Source organism: Kogia breviceps, chromosome 10 (genome assembly GCF_026419965.1).
Source record: "Kogia breviceps isolate mKogBre1 chromosome 10, mKogBre1 haplotype 1, whole genome shotgun sequence".
NCBI classification, from domain to species: Eukaryota; Metazoa; Chordata; class Mammalia; order Artiodactyla; family Physeteridae; genus Kogia; species Kogia breviceps.
In genome coordinates, this window is record NC_081319.1 from 93,829,923 (window position 1) to 93,855,669 (window position 25,747).

Genomic DNA, 25,747 nt, shown 5'->3' on the forward strand with positions numbered 1-25,747 from the left:
GCCCGGGCGGCGCGGCCTCCTCCCGCCGCCGCCGCCGCCGCCGCGCCCCGCCCCGCGCGCCCGCCCGCGCGCCCGCCCCTCCCCGGGCAGCGGCCGTGCCCCGCGTCGCGCTCCCCCGGGATGGCCCGCGCGCCTCGGCGCTGCCTTACGGAGCACACGGCGGAGCAGCGGCGGCGGCCGCGCTCGGGGGGCGCGCGGCTGCGGCGGCGGCGGCGCCGCGCGTGAGGGGCCGCCTGGGGCCGAGCGGGCGCCGCCAACATGTCGGATACCAAGGTAAAAGTTGCCGTCCGTGTCCGGCCCCTGAACCGACGAGGTGAGGAGCTTTCCGCTCTTTTTCGTTTGTGGTCGGGATGAGGGCGGGGGCAACTTTGGAAACTGCGGGGCCGCGGTGCTGGAGCGGCGGGAGCGGAGCCGGAGCCGGAGCGCCGGGGCGGAGGCGGCGCCCGCACCGGCCGCGGGGACCCGGTGCGCCGGCTCCCGGCTCCGGGCTCGGCCGCCTCCCGGGGGAGTCCCGCGCGGCGCGCAGAGGCGGGGTGCGGGCACGGATGCTCGGCTTGGCAACGTTCGTTTTCCCTTTTGCTTTCAGAACTGGAACTGAACACCAAGTGCGTGGTGGAGATGGAAGGGAATCAAACGGTCCTGCACCCTCCTCCTTCTAACACCAAACAGGGAGAAAGGTAAAGCGGGTGCCGAGAGCGCGGGCAGGAGGGTGCAGCCCCACCGCCTCCTGCAAGTTTGAGCCAGGAAAATGGGAGTGCTCTTGCCTATTGTTAGGAGGACGGCTTCAAGTTTGTCGCACGCTCCTGTCTAAAGCAGTTGCAAGTCCAAGTTCCTCTCTCTCCTCCCCCTTGTCCCCTCCCATCTAGAGCGGCATCAGGCAGGGCACCCCGGCCTGAACCAGGACCAGTCCACTGTGTCCCTGGCCGGCTTCGAGGCACCCGGAGGGGGCCGGATGGGACCCTAGAGATGATTAGTCCAATAGCCACATTTTACAGATGAGAAAACTGAGGCCTGAGGCGAGCAAGTGACCACCCCAAGGCCTGGTTCGTGGAACCCAGTGCCCCTGGTTCTTTCCACCACTGTACTGTTTGCTTTATTTGGCAGAACTGTTAAGGAACTTTGTGTGTAAAATGGGGGGTGGGAGGGAACACACACACACCCCCCCCCACAATAAAGCAGAACAGTTTTGTACGATGCAGGCTCAGGCCTGGACCATTTAAGATCTATTTTTTTGTTGGTGCTGGGTTGAGATAATGCCTGAATGTAATGCGCGAATTTCGATTTTCAAGGAAACAAAAGTAGTGCCCGGAGCTGTGTAGACACTGGGGGGATGTTTAAAAGGGACTGCATTTACTAGATGGCAACATTTGCATTTGAAAAGTGGTAACTGTTGGATCCTTATTAATTCTGCTGTATTCCACGCAACAGTATGGGAAAATGCCCTAAAATAATTTGAATATTTGGCATTTTTTTGGTAAGCCCCTGAGAAGAAAACGGTTGGAATTCATTTAGTATAGCAATGCAGTAGCTTGTAAAAATAGGAAAGAGAAACCAGGGAGATTTGACAAAATTAATTCCTCTCTGACAGAGTTTGTGTTTCTAAAAGTCACCTGTTGATTGATGTGTTACAATTTAGTGATTTTTGTTGTTGTTCTTCTTCAGAGATTTTTTTCACTAAAGAGAGACTCTGAAGTAGAGTTTGTTACTTTATTGCTAAAGGAAGCAACTGCCTTCATTCTATAATCATGTGGTGTTCAGGCGTAGTTTTACTAAATTTGGGGGGGAGAAATTATCAGGAGGTGAGTTTGGGGATTCTTTGCTTTTTGTGCTGAGGCTAGAAATTTTTATCCAATGTGCAAACATTCTGCTTCCTGTAGCAGATTGTTACGGTGATTGTAAATAGCTAAGTTGTATTTAAAATACGTTAAATACTTTTCAGTAATGGATGTATCCTTGAATAATATTTTTAGATACATTTTAGATATTTATAGGATTTTAGACACATTTATATATTACTTAGTAAGTAAACTCATTGAGTAAATTAAGATATTTACAGATTAAATTAGTCTCCCACATCACCAACATTTCCATCCCCCCCCTCCCCCCGCCGGCAAACTGAATATTGTTTGAGAAAAAAATTCTGCTGGGTCAGAGTCTTCAAAGCAGTCTAGGAAACAGGTAGAATGTTAACTCCTTTTATGTAGCTGTGGCTTCTGTTTCCCTTGCTGGTTTGACACCTGCTCCTTGTCACTCTTAACCATCAGGAGTGTTACTGTTAGCTACTATTTAATGAAATGAAGCTTTGTCATTTGTGGGCAGACACAGATTTAGTGTTGTGGAATTTGGATAGAAATTACAGCTGTAGATGGTTGGAACTGCTAAATAATCAATTGATCATTTTTAGGGCCACCACTGCGGTTACTAATCAGCATCTTTTAAGGAATGATTTGAAGGGTGACTTGGGGATTTACCCATCTGCTTGCTTCTTGGAATAGCCCCTTATCTGGAACTATAAGAATAGCACTGAAACATGGGTGTTCTCTTGTTCTGACCTCCTGACAGATATGATTCTTTGAGTGGTGGATGGGCCCTTTCTGTGGGCTTCTGCCTGGGTGCCTGTCATTCAGTTTACAGACAGACTGGGAGGAGTGAACACAGCAGTGCCGCTTGCAGGTTAGGATTACTGTCTTTGCAAGGAGGGAGGCACCAAATGCATTTTGATTTTCATTATGCAGCTTGGTTTTATGTTTCTCCAGTGGGTCTTCCCTTAAAGCAACAGTGCATTTAAAAATAGAAACAGTTCCTCCCTTGGGTTCTGGGTTGATTAATTGCAACGATGCTTCATGTCATGTTTGCAATTCATTTCTATCATTTGTCTTGGATAGAGCTCAGAGCGAGGCAAGACTATTATTTTTCTTACCTAGAAGTCCAAGGTTTGAAGTGTAAGAAGTTTTAAAGTAATATTGGCAAACCTGTGTCCAATTGACTATCACTTTTTTTCCTGAATATTGCAAGAAATTACTAATGTATTAATGGTTGGAATTTTAAGTTACCGGGTGAAAGCTTCCACTCCTACCGGTAAAAACAAACAAGAGTGCATTGGTTTCCAGGAAAAGAAACAGATAGGCTTAGCTTTCATAATTTTCCCCCTTTATGGAATCAAAGCCAAAACTACATGTTAAGGACTAAAAGATCACAGGTCTTCTGAGGTTAAAGATGTTTGTTTTGGTTCTGAAATTCTAAGATTATAATACACCACGGAGGTCCAGGTTAATAGTTGATGTGTTTATCAATCACCATTCTGAAACATCAAGACATATATGAATATATTTCTTAAAATACCATTGCATTACCATGCAGGAGACATTTATGAAGTTCAGATCATGCGGATACCATGCTTAGCTCAGGGGATCCAAAGATCACTACGGACCCATTGCCTGTGCCAGAGACTCTCACCTTTGAGAGATGTGGGAAAACAGGGGAAAAAATAATTTTAAAAAAATGTGGTGGATTATGTAGATTACACTTTTCCCACTATATATGCCGTATCATTTGGAAATTACCTGTTTGCTCTTCTGTCTCCTCTCCTCTCCTTGAGGCTCTGAGATCTGGGAAGGCAGGTACCTTGTCCTACTGACTTTTGTGTCCCATGCTTCCAAACAGCATCTGGCACATAGCAGGCCCTCAGCAAATGTCTGCAGTGTGATGGTTTGCAGCGTGATGGAGTGCTGAGGAGGGGCTGTGGATGTGACCCGGGGTCTTGGCATCCTGCAAAGACAGGTGGCATTTGTGCCTGTCACTTGAGTGCTAAGAGTACAGGTTCACTTTTTCAAGATCGGGAGAAAGTCTTTTGTCAAAGTTTAAGCATACCTGCCTCAAATTACTTCTGGGTGATTGTGCGTGGGTGCAGGATGTGGAATAGGGTGCAAGCCAGACAATTCATGAAGGGGGAATAGAATGAGAACCCCTAATTTGCCAAAATAGGTAATAGTGTTAAAATCAAAGTATAACCAGATGTACAGTGAAAGCTCTCCTCTCGGCCCACTTGTCACCCCTACTCTGCCCGTCCCCTCACCTCTCCCAGAAAAGTACCCACAGTCATTAACTTCTCATGCATATTTTCAAACACACACACATTATATATATATATATATATATATATATTTCAACAAATATCTTTTCTATAATTAAATACCAGTATACTGACTTTTTTTTTTTTTTTTTTGCGGTACGCATGCCTCTCACTGCTGTGGCCTCTCCCGTTGCGGAGCACAGGCTCCGGACGCGCAGGCTCAGCGGCCATGGCTCATGGGCCCAGCCGCTCCGCGGCACGTGGGATCCTCCCGCACCGGGGCACGAACCCGCCGCCCCTGCGTCGGCAGGCGGACTCTCAACCACTGCGCCACCAGGGAAGCCCTACTCCTTCATTTTTTATATTTATTTTTTTAATATCCTGTATGGGTGGTAGTAGTGGTTTTAAAAATATACATACCCATGTGTATATAATCTGATCTTTATAACTTTTAAGAAGTGAAGCTTTATCATGAGAGTATAATGGAACTTGCTTTCTGCAGAAATTTTTGTTCTTATTTTAAATCATTTTAAAGTAAGTGAATTGTAGGGTAAGCAGCCAAAGCATGTGCATATATCGATATAACCTAGCTAAGTTAAAAGAAAAATTGGACTAAATTTAGGGTTTTAGTAAAGGAGCATCAAAGTTTTGTAACTTGCCCAGTTTTTCCATACTGCAGGGTGGGTCAGTGTAACTTTTAAGGTATATGAGGGCGGGTCAGTGGAAGAATGCTACATCGTGGTCGACTGCATCTATACTTTCTAGTTTATGCGTTATATGTTGCAAGTTTTTGATTGTTTATTCCACCAGGCTGGCTTCCACTGCTCTTCCAAAGTCTTCTAGGATGGTTCCTTCTGTTCAAGTATATCTGTAGACTGGAAATTTAAAAATTAGTTAAAATCATATAAAATGAAAAAGATTCATCACCTAAGAAGCAGTAATATTCCACATTATCTGATTGACTTTGAGTTTTATTGTGTTTTCTGTGTTGTTACTCTTCTCTCTGGCTCAAATATTACAAAGTTGACTGTAAGAAAGCAGAGTATTTAGATTTCAATAATATAGGAGTGAGCATTCTTCATGCATGATATCAGTGGCATTTTAAAGAGTGTTATAATGGAATATTTTCATTAGCTGTCACGTTTTTCATTTCTTTGCTTTACAATAAAGATAGTCATCTCTCACTTTAAAAAACAGAACTAAAGGGCTTCCCTGGTGGCGCAGTGGTTGAGAGTCCGCCTGCCGATGCAGGGGACACAGGTTCGTGTCCCGGTCCGGGAAGATCCCACGTGCCGCGGAGCGGCTGGGCCCGTGAGCCATGGCCGCTGAGCCTGCGCGTCCGGAGCCTGTGCTCCGCAACGGGAGAGGCCACCACAGTGAGAGGCCTGCGTACCGCAGAAAAAAAAAAAAAAAACAGAACTAAAAGTAATTATAATGCTGTGTAGATAGTGATTTAAAAATTATTTTGTTCACAGTTAAACATACATTTTACATTATGCACTGTTGTGTGTACATATGTGAAGGTTCATGAAAAAATTTACTATTTGCAATGTGTCTGTTATTTTCTACCACCTTCTTTTTTCTTTATAAGGGAACTTTATTTTTATTTATTTATTTTTGGCTGCATTGGGTCTTCGTTCCTGTGTGCGGGCTTTCTCTAGTTGTGGCGAGCAGGGGCTACTCTTCATTGCGCTGTATGGGCTTCTCATTGCGGTGGCTTTTCTCATTGCGGAGCACCGGCTCATGGCACGCAGTCTTCAGTAGTTGTGGCTCGAGGGCTCTAGAGCACAGGCTCAGTAGTTGTGGCACATGGGCTTAGTTGCTCTGTGGCATGTGGGATCTTCCTGGACCATGGCTCGAACCCGTGTCCCCTGCATTGGCAGGTGGATTCTTAACCACTGTGTCACCAGGGAAGCCCTACCTGCTTTTGTTTTAATTCATTTTAGAAATGATGATTGAGACTTACAGAATTAATTTCACAACCTGCTAAATGGTCACAAGTTTATAATTTGAAAAATACAAGTTTAGTGGCTAAGAGGTTGGGTTCTGCATAGATATATTTGTATATATATTTTAAAATCAGTATAATAGTTTGAAGTGTGAAGTAGTTTTATACTTTATAAAGGCTGTGGTTTAAAAAGAAGAATCCTCTTCATTTTTAGTCCCAGAGGCAGCCACATATAGTGATTTTAGCTTGTTCTTTTGGAATTTCCCTCCATATTTCTGAGTAACATGCTGGTAATGCTAGTTTTTAATTCGTTCTCTCTGTTCTCTTTCTGTGCCTTATTCTCACCCCATCCCTGAATTCTCCCCATCCCCCATTTTCCCAATATAGTTATATAATGTATCAATAGTGTTTCTATTATTTAAATGACTGTATAGAACATTATTTACAGTTGAGCCATGTACTCTTCCATGATTTCTCCTATCATACAAAACTTTTTGTTTTCCCTGGAGTTAATAATTGTTTTTATTTTTTTCCTTTCTCTCTAATTTGCTTCTTTTCTACGTACTTACCCTTAATTCAACATTTAAATTATCTGTCCCTTGCCCACATCTCCTTTCAAGACATTTGGATATATCAAATGCTCTCTTGATTTCATCTTCTTAGAGACATTTCTCCTTGACCCTTCTAACATGTTCCTTTATGAACTGGTAACCTTCTCTGCCTGATGTAGCTGTCATCCTGGGGGTTCCTGTCACATCATTCTGAGAATTCCTTTTATTTCTCTTCTGTGTGGAATCTGTTTTTCTGTTTCTTTTTTCTTTCTTGGGTTACTGCCTCAATTTTGTAGAGCATATCCTTTGGTAGCTTCCTGAGAAAGAATGTTTGGGAAGTAAGGAATTTTGAAACCATGAAAATATCTTTATTCTACCCACTTACCTCGTTAATAGTTTGGATGGGTATCAGATTCTCTTTTGAAGATATTGTTGCTTTAATGTCTTCTAGCTTCCAGTGTTTCTCTTGAGAAGTCCAAAGCTATTTGGATTTCTTATCCTTTAGACGTGACCTAGATTTTCCCTTTCTGGAATCCTATAGAATATTTTCTTCCCCATTTTTGTGAAATCACAATGGTGGGCCTTTTGGACCTGGAAACTTGCATCCTTCAGTTCTGAAAAAAGAAATTATTGAATTAATTCATCAGCAAACACTTTTTAAAATTTACTCAGTTCTTTTCTGGAACACTTACTTGGACATGGGGTTTCCTGAACTGGTCCTCTAATTATTTTTCTTTTCTACTTTTTATCTCTTGTTTTTATTCAACCTTCTGGGAGATTTCATCTACTTTATCTTTCAACCCTATGTTTAATTTTTATCATATATTTAATTTCCAAGAACTCTTACAGTCTTTTTTTGTTTATTTTTTAAATAGCATCCTATGCTTGTTTTCTGGTTGTGGCATTTTCTATGTCTTTCTGAGGACACTAGTTTCCTCTATATAATTGGTCTTTTTTTTTTTAGTGCATAGTTTTGTTGGTGTTGGTGTCTGTCTTTTATGTTAAATCTCAAATGTATAGATTTTGGGCTTTCTCTAGGACAAAGACTATATATGATTTATCTTTGTGTTCTTAGGGCCTAGATTCAAGAATGTCCAGCACACAGAAAGCATTTTGTCAATTCTCTTTGTTGTTTTAAAAAAATTATTATTATTAAATGATTCTGTCAACTCCCTTTTCTTTTTAGCTTCCAACAATAGAAATAAAAATGCTTTTCTTTTTCTTAAGAGCACGTGTAAATGCTAGAATTAAAGGTAGTAGCTGCCTTATACAACTCTTAGCTACCCACATTAATGAAGATAATCAGTGTAATCTGTACCAAAGCTGGAAAAATTAGAAAAATCCTGTTTTTGTATCACTGTTGCAAAAATTTTAGTTAGGAGATTTATTTATTTTTTGGTCATCATTAATTTTAAAATATGTATGCTTATTGGGCTGGGGAAAGTTTTCAAAATGATACCAAACTGGCCAGTTTATCATCCACTTGGCTTCTTCTGGCAAAATCTAGTTAGAGATAAGTGGATAACTTGGATTGTTTCCAATTTTCAATAAAATTATACATGCTGCACACTCATATTTTAAAGAAATTTATAGGCCTTCCCTGGTGGCGCAGTGGTTAAGAATCTGGCTGCCATTGTAGGGAACACACAGGTTCAAGCCCTGGTCAGGGAAGATCCCACATGCTGTGGAGCAACTAAGCCCATGTGCCACAACTACTGAGCCTGCGCTGTAGAGCCTGTGAGCCACAACTGCTGAGCCCACTCACCACAACTACTGAAGCCCGCACGCCTGGAGCCCATGCTCCACGACAAGAGAAGCCACCGCAGTGAGAAGCTCGTGTACCGCAGCAAAGAGTAGCCCCTGTTCGCCGCAACTAGAGAGAGCCCGTGGGCAGCAATGAAGACCCAACACAGACAAAAATAAAAAAAAATTTTTTAAAAAAGAAATTTATAAGAAAAAGTCTTCCACAGATAGTAAGCTTTCTGAAGACATCAAGGTCTCTCAGTTATTCAACCACAGTTATTACCCTTTCTCAAATCTTCACTGGAGCTATTGAGAGTTTAAAGGAGTTTGGAGAACATTACTGGCAAATGAAACGGAGAAACCAACAAGACATATAGAAAGGCTCAGAAAGAGAACTTTGTACCTTCACAACATAGGAAATGAAGTTTACTAACAACACAGCTGTCAATAAAGGAAGTATGCTAAAATTCACATGAAAACAATCAAGAGTTGATTTATATGGGATTCAGGGGCTATCTTTTCAAAGATTACTCTACACAATATTTCTGGGAATTTAGATTTGCAAATATAAGAAGAAAATATGAGAAATTCTTCCTTGGAAATTAGTTTATTTGGCATTTTACCACCCAACAACTATGTGGAAACTAAATAAGCATGGGAAAAATGTCAAGTTTTCACATCTCTAAAATTTTATTGTAAAAATAGGTAATTCTTATATTTGTAAGATCTAAGGTTAAAAAAAGAAAAGTAGGAGAAATTCTTGTAGACTCTCAGAATTAGGAGGACAACCAGTCCAAGCCTTATCATTTGCTTGAATGCAGTCTTGATTTCATTTTACTACGAGATGAACAATTCAGTGAATAATTGATGAAGCAGTAGAACTGTTTTACCAAATCATTCTTGAAATGAACTTTTCATGTCAAAGCACAATTGTGTCTTTTAAAAAGATTGCTTCCTTAGATAATCTAAAATGTTTTATAAGAAGCATGACAGAAATTTAAAAGGGCGGTGGGGGCAGGGGGAAGGTGTCATTGTCTGGGCAAACCTAACAAATCCATTATTCTTATTTTTCCCCTTCATTTTGTCCTTGTCCATATAATATAAATATTTGTAATTACAATTTTGTGTTTTGCTTTTCTCGCATTTATATTTTGTCATGCAACATAGTTTTCATAATTATAATTTTAATTATTGAGTAGTTTGTTGAGTTTCATAATTTTAAACCATATTTCTATATTTCTGGACCTGAAAGTTGTTCCTCTTAATGATTGTAAATAACTGAGAGCATCTTCAAGGAACTTTCTAAGAATCCTTTGCTAATTGCGAGGCATTTCTTCCCAAGCAAGCTTGCTACCACAAAAATACATCTTTGAAATTGCATGACAACATGAACTATTCCCGTATATTACGAAGGAGTTAAAAGTTGATAATTTTCGGATTTAAGTATGAGCTAGATCATGGAAAAAATGATTTTGTGTGGACAGTAATAACCCAGGGGTTCTCACACTTAAGAGTGCATCAGGGGACTTCCCTGGTGGTCCAGTGGTTAAGAATCTGCATTCCAATGAAGGGGATGTGGGTTCAATCCCTGGTCATGGAACTAAGATCTCACATGGCATGGGGCAACTAAGCTCACATTATGCAACTACTGAGCCCTCGTGCCGCAACTACTGAGCCCATGTGCCACAACTAGAGAAAAAGCCCGCATGCGATAATGAAGAGCACACGTGCTGCAGCTAAGATCTGATGTAGCCAAATAAATATCAAGAAAAGAAAAAAACAGTCCCACCCAAAAGGTTCTGATCCAGTAGCTTGACTTGAGAATTTGCATTTCTAACAAGTTCCCAGGTGATGCTGATGCTGTTAGTTCCGGACCAAGCTTTGAGAATCACTGCTTTAGACCAGGACTGTCCAATAGAATTTTCTGTGATGATGGAAATGTTTTACGCATCTGCTCTCCAATATGGTGACGACTGGCCACGCATGATTACCGAGCACTTGAAATGTGGCTAGTGCAACCAAAGAACTGAATTTTAAATTTTATTTCATTTTCATTAGTTTAAATTTAAACTGCAGGTGGCTACTGTATTGGACAGTAGGGGTCTGGACATGGTTCTAAACCTTGGTTGCATGTTAGAATCAACTGGGGGCCTTTAACAATCGATGCCTGCGTCCTACCCCCAGAGTTTCTGGCTTAATTGGGCTGTAGTGCACCTTAGGCACTGGGATTTTTAAACGCTTTCCAGATGTCCCAGTTATGATTGTTGTTTAACAAGTCATCCCTGAAGTTAGTGGTCTGAAACCACCATTTTTTTAATGCCCCTGGGCTCTGGGGGTCGGGAATTTGGACAAAGTAGATATGACTTTTCTCTGCTCCTCAGCGTCTGGGGCCTCATCTTGAAGACTAGAAGTCTGAGGGTGTGGCCATCGGAGGGCTTGACCGGGTTGAACATCGGAGGTGGTTAGCGCACATGGTTAGTAGTTGACTCTCATGTGTAGTGAAGGTTGACAAACACTGATCTAGTTTAATAAAGCAGGCTTTAAAGCCCAGTTTCACAGCTTGTCCTTTGGTTTATTTTACCATTCTGATTGTGATCATGTATGCAAATTCTCATAACCATTAACATTCTCAAAACTAAAGTCTGAAAGCCTCATAAAATCAGCCTAAATATTTACCTTATTAAGGTGACTTATGGAACTGTAATAGGGTCTTCGTATTATTATGAAAGTTAAGCCTCACAAAGTTAAATAAATTCTCTCCCATTTGAGAAAAGCCGCCTATTCTCTAGCCAGGTGTATTTAATCAAAATACCTCTTCTTATTTCTTTTTACTTAAACTGTGGCAGAGGGGGAAGGAATTACCTCCATTATCTGTCCTTCAGCTGACTCCTCCACCTGGCTTCTTGGGAAGCACAGGTTTCTCAGCTTTCTAATGGCCTGTGGACCACAGTTCCCTGCTTCAGGCCCTGGAACTATGTGGCAGTCCCAACCTCAACTCCTGTACCATTGCAGAGCCCTAGGGACCCCGTCTGTGTGGAGGCTCAGGACGATGTGGTGACTGGATGGGAAGTCTGGATGCTGCAGGGACCTGCCACTAACGTGGTCCGTATTCTTGAGCTAGCCATTAACACTTCATCTGTCAAACTGCGGGCTAGACTAGGTAACCGGTAAGGTTTTTTAAGCTCTAAAATGTAGATTTATCCCAACTATACTTACATGTAGAGTTGAATCAAATAGAGTAATAGGTAACATTTACAGGGGCTGAAATGGGTTGGGTTGTAATTTACTTCTTGTCAGAGTGTTAGGAAAACCGGGGAGGGAGGGTCACTGTTCTTGGGAGGCTCTGTTTGCCTGCAGTAGCTGATGCGAGAATTGAAGGTGTCAAGTGAAATAAGACAGCCACTAGCTCCAGATAGCTGAAGCCATTATCAGCTAGCCGGGGAGCCCGGGTTCTTTACAGACATTCTACATGCCTCCTGTCTCAGCTAGGACAGCAGGTTTTATACATGTCTACAGGGCATTATAAATCTTCTGATTTGGTCCTTTCTATTAGTTTTTATCTTGTACAGTTGTGTTCTTTTGGGGAACCAGTGATTTCTAAGCTGTTCTCTCAGGCATACAGCTGTTTTATGTGATAAGTCTGTATGTATGGGGGTGGAGAAATGACATTTCCAGAGCTGTTAGTCTAAAACTTACTTGGGCAGTTTGTTTTGTTTCTGAGGGTTCTGTTATAACCTAACCAAAAGAATGGGTAATTCCCAATATTTCTTATCTTCAACTGTGAGATGAATTCTGTTTAGTGGGAGAGAGAGAGAGTGTGTGTTTCTTTTCGGGTTTGTGTCCTCTTACCCATTCTTTTGAAAGCAGAGTGGAGTTATTGATTCTGTCTGACCCTTTAGAGTCTGGTCTGTAGGTGTGATGAGCTTTGCTACTGTTAGAAGAGGTGTGAGGAAAAGCATCTGTGTGCAGTTGCCTTGACAGAAGAAGTTCGGAGGCTTGTTTTTTTTTTAAAGACAGGGAACAGGAAGGAAGGCTTTGAGGAAAGGGAAGCTTTACTGTTTGTTGTTGGCTCTTTGTGTTGTCTTGAAGAGACACTCCCTAGATTGTACACCCACCAAGAGTGACCACAGCTATTCATGTATCTCAAGCTGGGAGCCTCAGGGGAAAATCAGAAAGGGCAAAACCATGCTGAACTGCTCAGACATTCCGTTGCAATATTGAGTAGATCTATCCCCAATTTTGGAAGAGCCATGCAGGAAACCCTCATGTAGTTTGTAGAGCAGATTAATAAGCCTTTAAATATACTTACATTTTGTAGTTTAATAAAACAAGTCCTCAGAATTGTTGCTTTCTGTGCCCACCTATCTATAATCCCAGCTCAGTAGAGAATGTGTCAAGATGTATAGCTGAACTTGTAACTGCTTTTTAAAATTGGATAACAAACTGTTATGTTTTGTTTTGTCTTTTGTTCTCTATCTTTAGTAACTTCTATTTATATTGTTAATTAAAGTTTAGTATTCCCTGTACAAATTGTAACAGGGGATGGTTACATTATTGTGTTAAGAAAGAGCCTTAAAAGTACTTGTTTCTAGGGTAATGCTGTGAGTAAGGAGGAAGAAGTGAGGTAGGGAAAGCTTATCAAGATAATGGTGTTAAATTTGAGCAGCCTTATCCAGTTTTAAACATCTGCCTTTTTGATCTAGAGTTACTGTAACAAACAGGTAACATTAGCATGGTAATGTAACTAAGTTTGTTTTGTTTTGTTTTGTTTTTGATGCCTTTAAGTTTTGCTGGCTTTGACAGTTATCAATAGAATAGTATTTCCCTCTCTGCAGTGACAGCTTAGTCTGCGTTTTTGTGATGAATTATGCAGTGGAAATAATTTTTCCCAATTTTTTTTCCTTTAAATACTGAACAAAGAGTCTTCCTTATTTGTGTGTATAAATGAATTTTTTCTGAATGGCAGGGTACATCTTTGCTTTTGTAGTTTGATACATTGAAATAACCTCACCCATCTATTTAAAAGTTAGCCCAGATAAAGTTTAAATGTTCATAAGTATGTGAATTACTTTGTATTTGAGCCAGAGCTTTTACTCGATGAAAGGAAATCTTTTATTTGCCTTTTGTGTGTTTCTGTGGCCATCCTGTTGGGTGTAGATATCTAGTTTTGTAAAACACTATCAAGTATTGGGACAGAATGATGTAGTGGCTGAGAGCCACTCAGAGGACTTGGGAGACCAACTGCTTATATTTGAAACTGATTATGTAACTGACCAGCTGCAAAATATGGGGCAAGTCCCTTAACCCTCTGTGCCTGTGTAGTTCCTCATCAGTAAAATGGAAATAATAAAATTACAGACCCATAGCAGTTGTGAGGATTACCTGAAAAACTGGGTTCACTTCTTGGTGGGTGTCCGAGAGGGAGAAGGAGGATTTATTACTTGTAGCAAGTAAGGAAAACACAGGGGATCTTTCTGAAAGCTGTGGTTCCCCAGCAGCAGAATTGGGGAAGTTTTAAGCTAAGGGTAGGTGCATATTCATGAAGGGGCTTGAGCCCAGGAGAATTCAGCATAGAATTGGGGCAAAGGTCAACAGAGTCCAGGCTTTAGTTGATTGAAGTCACAAAAGGTCAACTTCAACATTCTGTCCTCCACCAGAGTGGGGACCTTCTTTCCTACAGACTCAAAAATATGTATCAGATTACTATGTATACCCCTTGAGGAGGAACTAGGACTCGGTTTTACGCTGAACTGTGTTTCTTGACTGCTTTCCCTTTGTTCCTGCATCCCCTTGCTTCATTTAAGAGCATTAATTACTGAGACCTGTTCAAGGGCAAGCACTGTGGCCAGGCTTAGATCCCCAAATGGCTTAGGTCAAAATGGCTTCTCTTCTGTCAAGGAAGCCATGCCTGGTTCACTTCCTCCAGGGACCCCCTACCCCATCTGTTTATAATAGCAGGGTACCTTGCACAGAGCACACATTAAGTGTTGACAATTTAATATTTTTATTAACATGGAACACTTAAAGCTTGTTGACCTACGCTTTGCTTCTCATTACAAGTTTAATAAATGAAGTTTTTTTTTTTAACATCTAAGAAGAGCAATTAAAGAAGGATGTCTCTGGGCTTCCCTGGTGGCGCAGTGGTTGAGAGTCCACCTGCCGATGCAGGGGACACGGGTTCGTGCCCCGGTCTGGGAGGATCCCACATGCCGGAGTGGGCTGGGCCCCGTGAGCCATGGCCGCTGAGCCTGCGCGTCCGGAGCCTGTGCTCCGCGACGGGAGTGGCCACAGCAGTGGGAGGCCCCGCGTACCAAAAAGAAAAAAAAAAAAAAGTACGTCTCAAAATTTTTGCTTTTAATTGTTATGCATTTTCTGATTACTTCTGATTTAAATGTGTACACTTCATGCAGTATGTGGTGACACTTTGTGGTGTTAAATCAGACACTTGCCATGTCTCAGCTGACAGACCACAGGAGCAGTGCTCTGTGGAGATGGATGTGTTGAATTTTGTTGAAAGGGAAATTCCTTCTATGACAGGTGTTCGCCAGTCTGGTCATTTGGCAGTCATTCCTTTGGGTAAAGAATATATGCCCCTAAATTGTATGTGAACGCATTAGGAAGTGTAATTTTTTGACAACATTTTGACATGTTTGTAAAAGTATGTTTAGGAAGAATGGGGGGCTGGCGATGGGAGGCTGCACCAAAGCCCTGGGATGAGATCTGAGGGGGAAAACGCAGTGCAAAGAGCTTGCCCCGGAATTTGACGCATTGCCAAACTATCTGAATAACAAGAGAGTTCCAGGTAGTGGGTGTCCGTGCATTGTTTCCTTAGACACAGTACATTCTCAGTAAATGTCTGTTGTGCTTGATTGTATTTCTGTTAATTGGATATATGGTTACTAGGCTGTAGTTAGTATAGGAGATTTGTAGGTGGTCAGTACTACCTAGTCATAGACTGACTTCTGAGGAAATGAACATCTGAAGCTACTGAAACATTGTATTCAGTAATATTGGGTTTCTATGCTTTTTTTTTTTTTATTCTGAGGAAACTGACTTTATTATCCCAATCCCCAGGCTGGTGACTCTTGTTCCAATGTTTACCATACTGGAGACATGGACTCGGGGCCTCTCTAAAAATTCAAAATAGAGACATAGTTTTTCTTGTATATCTGGTTCTCTGGCACCCCTTAACTGAATATACATTATCCTGAACTCTCTTATTTATTTATCTGTCCGTTGGTAATCTTCTGGTTTTTGGTAGTCTTTCACTGACACACTAAAATGCAGAAAATACATTTAGGCTATTTTACAGAAATATTCGAGTTTCCTTTGAACTTACTAGTCATTTTCTTAAACATTTTTTGCAAAAAGATATACCAATATGGAAACCTAAATGCATGCAGATTTGTGGGTTTTTTAAAATAAGGGAGCGATGTACGCCTTCTCAGAAATTTCGGTCAGATTATCCAATTTCCTGTGTGCAGAAATACACGAAAACTAGAGCGGAAGATAAAGAAAAATGTTGATGTACTAAATACTTCGTACATTTACGTGAGTGGTCGTCCCGTGTGTGCTCTGCTTTTCTCCTTTCTCCCTCTACATGTCAAACACCTCGGCCAGCACTCCCAGCCTGTGGCTTTGTAAGTGGGGAAAATACAGGCGTGTTCCTCCCGTTTGCCTCACCCTCTCTCAGCCGTGTCCTTTGATGTCTTCCAGGCTCTCAGAGTTTGGTGCTGCTGCCCTTGTTCCACCCGTGGAAGCAGAGAACTTGATGGGGCGGTGGGAGGAGGAAGAATTAAAGGAATTGAATTGGCCTGGGCCCTGACCCTCGTCAGAGCCGTCTCAGTGATCTGGAGTCAGCATTAGTCTGAGACTGGGGAGACAGGGTCAGACTACATGGGCCCCATTCCGTAGCTGGAATGTTTTAAAGTATCTGAGGTATGTATTAGGTATCTTCAGTTTTCATTTGGGAAGATAAAGCCTTTTTTTACTTGATTAGTCAACCTGCATGGTTAAACTGGCTGTTCATCCGCATGAATCAGAGCCTGTCAGAGAGAGTATCATTCCAGGTGGGACCCTGAATGCAGAGGAGCATTTTTATTTCAGGATTCTGAGACGGGATCTAATGACAACATGAAAGTGAAGCGATTTCACATCAGTTACACGCGTACAGCAATTTGTCTGCTTCAGTTACCCGTGTGTGTTTGATTCTGATCAATGTCAACGCTGTCTTTGACTGCAAGTCTGGATCCCGGATAGGCCCGGCTCTGGGAACTCCTCCCTAAGCCCCTCATCTAGTGAATTCTTTCTAGGGATGTCAGTGATAGGTCCTGGCAGGCGTGTTGAGCAGAAAGAGGTTATAGCCGTTCGGAAGCCTTGAATCCGTTACCCTGATCATTCTGGTGCCTTTTCTCCATCCATGTGGCCAAAACCCGTGGCCCTGAGTAAAGACAGAAATAAGTATTGCAGAAGGCCGGCTTGTTCACATGTGTTTGCCTACAGTGGGCTGCTGTGAACGTGCACGCAGGTTGGTCCTTGATCTGATTTGGAGTTGGTTAAGTAGGAGTAATGTGGTATTTGTGGTGGGTACTGAAAACTCGTTAGGATTTGAATGTGTAGAAAAACCAAACCAAAGCTACCTCTTTCTGGCGTCTCCTCCTTGAAATCACCAAGCCCCTGGGTAGAATGAGGTAATTTTAGAGTACCCTCACTTGTAATGTTTGCAGCGCAAATGCTTGCTAGCCAGAGTCCCGTGGTCCCATTCTTGAAGCCATCTCTGCCCTGGTCGTCCCACAGGTGCCCCGTGTCATTAGGAAGTAGCAGGCTGCCCTTTTCTGAGCAAGGTGGAATTGAGAGAAGCTGTAGTTTAGGAACTGGTGTGCATTTCGGGGCCTATACGCTGGGAAAAAACAATACTGTTCATGTTTCTAGTTTTCTGAAAAGCTGTCTTTCGCAAAAGCTCTTCCGTTGCTTGTGGCTTCTCGCTTGCAGTATGTGGCCCTTTAATAAAGACTTGTGCTTTGACAGCAGGGTATCACATCAGCACATACAGCCACGTGGCACTGGCGTCCTGACTGTATGTCCCTGTGTGAAAATTGTCAGTGGGGGCAGAGGCCCTGGCCAGTATCTGGTGCCACCTGCTCTGGGGGCTGTTGCGTGGAGGCCAGCCTGGTGGGAACTGCCTAGTATCTCCTATGCTTGCTCTGACGGGGGCGGCAGATAGATGCTAGCAGGGCTCCTTGCTGTTTTGCACAGTTTCGTGAATGATCTTTGGGGTGTGTCAGTCTTCCGAACTTGACGCACCTGTTTCTCATTTTGCCCAGGCTCTAGCCTTGACATTGGGCTGGACTTTTGGGAAGAAGCTTGGCATTTTATATTTTAATAAACGGTCCAATCTTCTTTGTCTCTTTTGGTGGTTGGGGAGCTCTGTGGGTGGTGGAGAGGAGATAGAGCACTTGTAGGCATCGTGTGGGTACCTTAGTCCAAGTGCACCGACCACTTGCCACCTCCACCCCAAAGGTCAGCTGATCCCCTTGGAGGGTGGGCACATGTGGACAGGCCTGCTCTGAAGAGGCCGCCCAGGGATTCTGGTTACGTGGCTCAGGAACCCTAGCTCTGTGAAGAGCTATTCCAGGCTCCTGGTCCTTCTCCACTAGCTTCTAGAGAGTTTTCCAGGTTTGAGGCGTGGCTTACTGTGAACATTTTGTTAGTGCCTGTGTGCATGCTTGTGTACTTGCGTATTTGTTTATTTAGCTTATCTGCAAGCAGAATGATACTTGTAAAGTGCCTTGTGTTCATTTACTGACAGTTCATTATAGCTCTGTGAGTTCTGTCATGGAGTGCTGAGTAAATGTTTCCAAATACTTGAGTGGAAGATAATAATAACCGACTTCATGGCCCTGGAGAGTTTGTGCAAATGGCTTATTGCTCCTTCTAGATGTAAACTTAGGGCAGAACCCCTGGTTTTATTTATCTTCGGTTTCTTTGTTCCTTTCCCCCAGTAGCCAGCACATGCCTCGTGCATAGTAGGTGCCTCCTAGATGCTTATGATCGGATGCCGTGAAAGATATGGATCTGCATTTTACAAGAAGAGCTGTGCCTGGTACATGAGTCTACGGGTGGAGTGTTTTTTATGTGATCTTCAGGCTGTGTCTGTCATGTCATTTGTGGTTTTGCCACTTCTAGTCTGGGCCTTAGGAGACCTTTAATTTTTGCACTCTATTATTTCATAGTTATAGGCTCTGCACTGTTACGTGATCTGTTTGTCTTCGATAATGGCAGTACAAATGTGGCTCTTGAGCCTTACAACTTTGACTACCACTGCCCGGGGCTGACAAAGCAGAGGCCGTAGCTGCTTAGTATCCCTTAAGTAAAGGTCGATCCAGCCATGGGGTCACCCAGACTTTGACAAAGTTCACATTTTTAATGTCTGCTGCGTACCATATGTGGCAGCCTCGGCAGCAAGCTCTGTGCGGGTAACTAGCAGAAGAGAATCCTGTCCTGGGCAGAGTCGTGAGGTTAGGTATGTTCCACTTCCTGTCGTGCTAGAGCTTTTGTCTGCCCCAGAGGTGGTATGCCATCCCAGACTTGGGTGGATCCTAGAGCAAGCTGACTTGGTTGGCACTGCTGTGAGTCGATATGAGAAGAGAGGAGGTGCTATGGGGAGAGCCGGTGGGGGCGGGGCACAGAACTGAGAGGAAGGGAGGATGCTGGGGTGGTGGGGAGTTGCCCGTGCATCTTCCTCCAGCTTCATCTGGAGTCCGGTGCCTGTTACCCTGGGTCAGCTCCCTGAGTTTTAGGGGCTGCTGGCCCACTTACTCTTCTTTCTCCTAGTGGGTAAGGGCACCTCTCATCCTCTGGTTCCTAGGCAGTTGGGTTGATTCGGCATCTTTTACTTGTTCTCGAGGCAGTGTTTTTGTTGTTGTTTTAATTCTGAAGCACACGTACCAAATGATGCTCTAAGATGGTCACTCTCCCAGGGGTTCTTCGAGGGTGGTGGGCAGTTTGTAGCGCATTGTCCAAGAGTGCACGTTGGAGTGGGAGTCGCGTGAGGCTGGCACTCTACAGGGATAGCTTTGAATCTGTTTTTATTTATATTTTAAAGTAAACTATTACAGACTTTATTAAGACTCCACAGCCGTTGTAGACTTTCTTTAATAAGCACTTTATTGACAAGTTACTTTTTTTTTTTTTTTTTTTTTTTTTTTTTTTTTTTTGCGGTACGCGGGCCTCTCACTGTTGTGGCCTCTCCCGTTGCGGAGCACAGGCTCCGGACGCACAGGCTCAGCGGCCATGGCTCACGGGCTTAGTTGCTCCGCGGCACGTGGGATCTTCCCGGACCAGGGCACGAACCCGCGTCCCCTGCATCGGCAGGCGGGCTCTCAACCACTGCGCCACCAGGGAAGCCCGACAAGTTACTTTTGATACATGTCACAGTGATTACCAAACATTCACTAGTAACAGTCCCATGGCTGAGCCTTGTTGGGTCCAGAAATCAGAGCAGGAAGGCAGAAGGCTCAGTGGGGAGCCAGCTGAGAGTAGGGGAGACCCCTCGCTGCAGGTCTTACCAGGGGGAGGTGAAAGATGTGGGACGGTTTACTGGGAGTTGTTGCCAGCAGTAGTTTGTATGGTCAGGTATTTCTTGACTCTGGAGAGAACCAGGCATCCAGGTTCCTGGAACCTGCAGGCTTCTAGGAAAGCTTTGGAATTTGGATAGTTTTCTCCACTTTAGGCAAGTTCAGTTTTCCAATCCTTGAGCAGCTGGGTGTGAGATGGACTCCTGCTATCTTTCCTTCTTCACAGCACTTTAAAAATGACAAAGTAACAAACAAAACAGTTCTACTTTTATTATTATTATTTTTAAACACAAGGGTCTGTGTGGCTGACCTTTTGGGAACTCAGGCTAACTTTTGCTTGGCTTAGGGCTTCCAAATGCAGGGAAGCAAGAGGCATATTTCCTTCTTTCTCTTTTTGAAATCTTAAATAACTTTTTAATATAATTTTTTTCTAATTATAAAAGTGATGCACATTCACTGTTAAACAACTTAGAAGATATAGGATATTAGAGAGATGTAAAATAAAATTTGCTCATCGTCCTATTAATATTTTGATGCAATTCCCTTTTAATGTGCATGATATTTTATACTGCTGAATGAAGAACTTATTTCTTAAGGTTATGAAAACACAGCAATTGCGTACTGCGTCTAGGCTGTAACACTAAAATCTTAGAATACTAACTTCAGCTCAGCATTAGTCCAAGTCAGAGTTCTCACGGACATTTTGTGTGTGTGTTGCTTTATCTTTGTCTAAAATTAATTAATCAATTTTATTTTTGGCTGCGTTGGGTCTTCGTTGCTGTGCGCAGGCTTTCTCCAGTTGCGGTGAGCAGGGGCTACTCTTCGTCGCGGTGCGCGGGCTTCTCATTGCGGTGGCTTCTCTTGTTGCCGAGCACGGGCTCTAGGCGCGCAGGCTTCCGTAGTTGTGGCACACGGGCTTAGTTGCTCTGCAGCATGTGGGATCTTCCGGGGCCAGGGCTCGAACCCGTGTCCCCTGCATTGGCAGGTGGATTCTTAACTACTGTGCCAACAGGGAAGCCCTGTTGCTTTATCTTTAATATCTCTCTTCACCAAAGCTTTCCCCTCCTCAGGCTACCTTTTCCTTGAGAAAGTGCTCAGCACCAAAGGGAATAGAATGTCTACTCAGCCAAGCGTGATCTGTGGAATATTTGGAATGTTCCCTCCCTCACTGATGAGGCAGCCTTAGCGGCACTAGTTCTGGAATCCAGGCTCCCTGGGTGTAAATCTCAGCACCGGTGCTTACTAGCTGAGTGATCTTGAGCAAGCTGCTTAACCTCACCAAGCTATAATTTTCAACTTGGTTTAAAATAGATAAAGCACTTAAAATGATTTGTGGCACATGGAAAATATTAAGTGTTAGCTATTTTTATTAGTGCATTGTTATTAATGCAGTAGTAAGAACCGTAAAACAGGGTTGATGCTGAAGTAGTATGATGAATAATGACGATAAGAACAAAAATACTTTTAGATAATTTCTCAGACTTATTTGATGGGAGGATGTAGTTGTCTATGCCTGATCTATGTTGAAACAATCAAACATTGTACTGTATTTGGATTAGGTCTAGTTTTTATTCATATCCTCCATTTATGTAAATGCTCAAATTGTCACATCTTGGCCAATAAGAATCTTCTTAATTGTGTTCTTTCATCTACTCTTCAGAACTTTTGAAAGTATTCTTGCTCACTGGCAAAATTATGTTCCAGAATCTTGAATACTTACTGTGTCAAGATATAAATCCATTTAGTGGAAAAGAACATTAGAGACAAATTCCAATTGGTGCACCAGGTTATATCTCATATGTATTAAAGTTGCTATGTTAGGTCACTTTAGAGAGAGAATTAAAAATACACACATGCACACGTATAATTTTTATGAGTTGACATTGATAATTTTAATTTTAACCTTGCCTTTATCATACTACTTACCTATTTGAAAGTTTTTAACCCCACTGTTGTACTTCTTTTTAATTTGATAAGCTTGTGATTATTTCTTAATCTAAAATTGTGACTAAAGCTAATGTGCTCTTTATCACCACAAAGATAAACTTAAAATAAAACAACAAGGTCAATATCAATCCTGATACTAAAGCTACTAAATAAGTAACAAGATTTAACATCACAGATGTCTTCGATGGCTGTGCTCTGAAAACATCTCACTAATGAAGCACAGTTAAATTACTTTGTTTTGAGTCACTTGTAATATTTTTTTTTCCTTCCGGCTTCTAAAAAGAGAATGGAACTTTTGACTCAGTAAAAGCTATGTAAAATTTTGTAAGGACCAGGGAAAGAGTTTCTATGTCTGGACTGAGTTTCTCTCAATAACTGTTGAAATATTGACCAATAAAATGGTCTTTAGATTTGAATCAAATAAACAAGAGCCTTATTTTTAGTATTTGTATTTAGTATTTTAGTATTTAGTATTTTTAGTATTTAGTATTTTTTTTTTAGTATTATTTTTAGTATTTGAACACTGTTCTCAGCTAGTCAAGTTTTAGATGTTTGTATGTCTAGCCTTAATGGAAACATTATTACCAAATTAAATATGTGGACAGACCATATCTAGAGATTAAACATGACCCAAACTAAAAACTATCAGAGAAAACTAATCCCGCATTTTGAGTTGGGACACCTTAGTTTCCTTTGATTTTTTTTTTTTTTTTTTTTAATATACCTTTCAGAATTCTAAAAACATTTATCTGGAACAAAATCAAGTCATCTTTGAAGATCTTCAGATGGTGTTTACTTAAGTCTGTGAAAAATTTGCCGGGCTAGTATCATTTTTGTCCAATACACATTATTAACAAAAAAAACAAAAAACAAAAAAACAAAAATCCCCAAACCAAAAAATACCCCAAACTTTAAACTTCTGTGTTTCTTTTCAAGAGACCAGCATCAGGGTATGCTCAGCTTGACAGCATTCTACTTTTATTTTCTGCTTTATCAATGATGAGCTCCAATACTTATTATCTTTGCTTTTTCTACATTTGAGGGCAATAGGGAATAAGGTACAGTTTCCAGATGTCAACTTTTGAGAACCACAGACAAGACTTATTAACACATCCTTTTAGGCCAATGAATCATCATAGCTTCTGACAAGTAGGAAAATGGACTTATTTGAACATTATTTGCATTTTGCCTACCATTTTTCAAATGCATTTTATGAGAATTAGTGAGGTGGCTACAAAATGAGCAGCTAAAAGAAGAGGAAGAGAGTTAATGGAGCTGGTTTACTCTAAACTGAATGATTAGTTCCTGGATAACATTCTTTAAAATCAACTTTATTGAGGTGTAATTTACCTGCAATAAAATGCACCCATGTTAAGTGTACACGTTCTTGCGTTGTAGTAACTGCACACATCTGTGTAACCACCACCATAAAGATCCAGAACATTTCCATCAAATAATTCTCTTGGGTCCTCTTGCAGTCATTGGTAATACATTGTTCATGTTGTAAAACTTTTTCTCCCCATGTTAACCCACATGCCACTCTTCCTCCTTCTCTGGATCCCACTTTTATTGGTCACAATGTTGAAAGGGAAGCAAGACCCTTCGATGTCTACACCCACTGGTCATATAATTACACTATATGGGATAAATGATTTTCCTTGTGAACTTGAAGTTTACAGTGCAGTAGGAGAGAGGACGGACAGACCTGCAGTCTAAATAATTGACTCAAATGCATACATGTTAAGATACTTTGAGTCTGGCTGAAAACATAAACTTCATCCTACTCGTTGCATTGTCATTAATAAGCCAGAACTAATTGGAGAAATCATATTTTGAGTCAAGCATGAGGAAGATTCTAATTGAATGGAAAGATGTAGCGTGGCTGTGTTTATCCCTACAACAATGGAGGCTCCAAGGACAGGGGGAGAAAGGGCCACTGGGAACTTGTCAGGTCAGATAGACGTAAGAGTCTTGAGCTCTCTGTGGCTGAGCTGTCTCCGGGTCTCACTCAGGGTACCTGGCAATGACCTCCAGACTCAGGTGAACGTTCGTTCAGCTCCCACACCAGCATCAGCTTTTCCCTGAGGGCCGGGCCAGGGTCCCACGGCTCCGTCTGGCTCCACCTTCAGGCTCCTGCCTCTTCCTGGCTCTGCGCATCTCTGTAGTCAGGGTCTGCTGTTTGCTGCCTCCCTCCCCAGGTGCCTTCGCAGATCTTTTCTGTACTCTTCCCCTTTATGGCCTTTGTTATGGCTTACTACTCGCTTCTCTCCTGCGTCTTGGCCTTTGCAGGAAAAGCCTGACCTTTTACAGCTATTTCAAGCCTGTACTTCAATTTATTACCATATTTTCTCTGAATCAAAAATACTATCCATTGTAAGACTTGTCAGTAGTGAGGTGCCACAAAAGAAAGAAAAACTGTTACTAATTGAGTCATTAAGCCTTGATTATAAGATGTGTCCCAATTCCCAAATGTTAAAATGTGGATAAAAAACAGTATCACCAACTAAACTGAGCACTCCGGAGCACAGACTGGAACACAGGGCTTGGGGAGGATATCCAAAGTAAAAGGAGAAGAAGAGAAATAGTTTGACACTGGGAGTAAGATGCCCAGTGTACATTGTAAAGTCTGTGTAGTTTCTGGAGGTGGACCTCATATTTGGCTGGAATATTCTAGAAGCCCATGCAAAAAGAAAAACACTATGAGTTATATGTCTATAAGAAGAAAACAAACCAGTTGCTCAAAAGTAAAATAGCTATTGTTGTTACTAAGCCCTGGATGAAATATTTCCATCTCCTCTTTTTAAAAAAAAAAAAAATATTTATTTATGTTTGGCTGCCTTGGATCTTTGTTGCTTGGCGTGGACTTTCTTTTTTAGTTGTGGCAAGCGGGGGCTACTCTTCGTTGTGGTGCATGGGCTTTTCATTGTGGTGGCTTCTCTTGTTGGGCATGGGCTGTAGGCGTGTAGGCTTCAGTAGTTGTGGCATGCGGGCTCATTAGTTGTGGTACACGGGCTCAGTAGTTGTGGTACACGGGCTCAGTAGTTGTGGCTCACGGGCTCTAGAGCGCAGGCTCAGTAGTTGTGGCGGGTCTTAATTGCTCCATGGCATGTGGGGTCTTCCTGGACCGGGGCTTGAACCCGTGTCCCCTGCATTGGCAGGCGGATTCTCAACCACTCTGCCACCAGGGAAGCCCCGTATCTTCATACAGTGTCATTTAGTGAACAGTATCCTCAACAGCATCTTTACTATCAATGCAATCACGTTTCCCCCCCAGCTTTATTGAGATATAATTGACATAGGACATCGTGTAACTTTAAAGTATACAACGTGTTGATTTGATGCACTTTTATGTTGCAAAAATAATCACCACCTTAGCTTAGCTCACACCTCCATCACGCCACATAATTACCATTTCTTTTTTGTGGTGAGAGCGCTTAAGATCTGGTCTCTTAGCAACTTTCAAGTATATGATATAGTATTACAAACTATAATTGCCATGCTGTGCGTTAGATCCCCCAAACTTTAAATGCAGTCACTTTGAGTGGACTGTTTTTGTCTGTTTAATTTACAGTAGTTTGTTGGTAAAATATTGTAAATGCAGTTTGTCTCTCTTGGTCTGACCTAATTAAGGAATAATATAAAGGGCTTAAAATATATTTGGTGCTTGTTGGGCCAATTTTATGGTGATTTCAAGTCCCTAACTTGATTCCTGGGATTTGGTTAGGCTCATATCTTAACTTGCTTGATTATCTCCACATCAGTTGCTACTTCCCACCTTGGTAATCTCAGCTCCTTATCAGGTCCCCCGCCACTCCAGCAAAGTCCCACTCCTTACCAGGTCCAGATCTTACGAAGTTGCATATTGAAATTCTTACATTGTTATCTTCTCCAGTCTGAAATGTCCTTTTCG

General features: G+C 42.1%; 1 protein-coding gene across 20 annotated transcripts in view; it reads left to right on the top strand.

Moving 5' to 3' along the window:
* The first annotated feature begins 214 nt into the window (after positions 1-214).
* KIF13A (kinesin family member 13A) overlaps positions 215-25,747 on the top strand; it is a 212,761-nt gene continuing 187,228 nt past the window's right edge. For all 20 annotated transcript variants that reach the window (XM_067006712.1, XM_067006714.1, XM_067006713.1 and 17 more), the window contains exons 1-2: positions 215-313; positions 587-677. In XM_067006712.1, the coding sequence (XP_066862813.1) occupies positions 259-313; positions 587-677 (146 nt within the window). In that variant the 5' untranslated portion in view covers positions 215-258. The remainder of the gene's footprint in view (positions 314-586; positions 678-25,747) is intronic.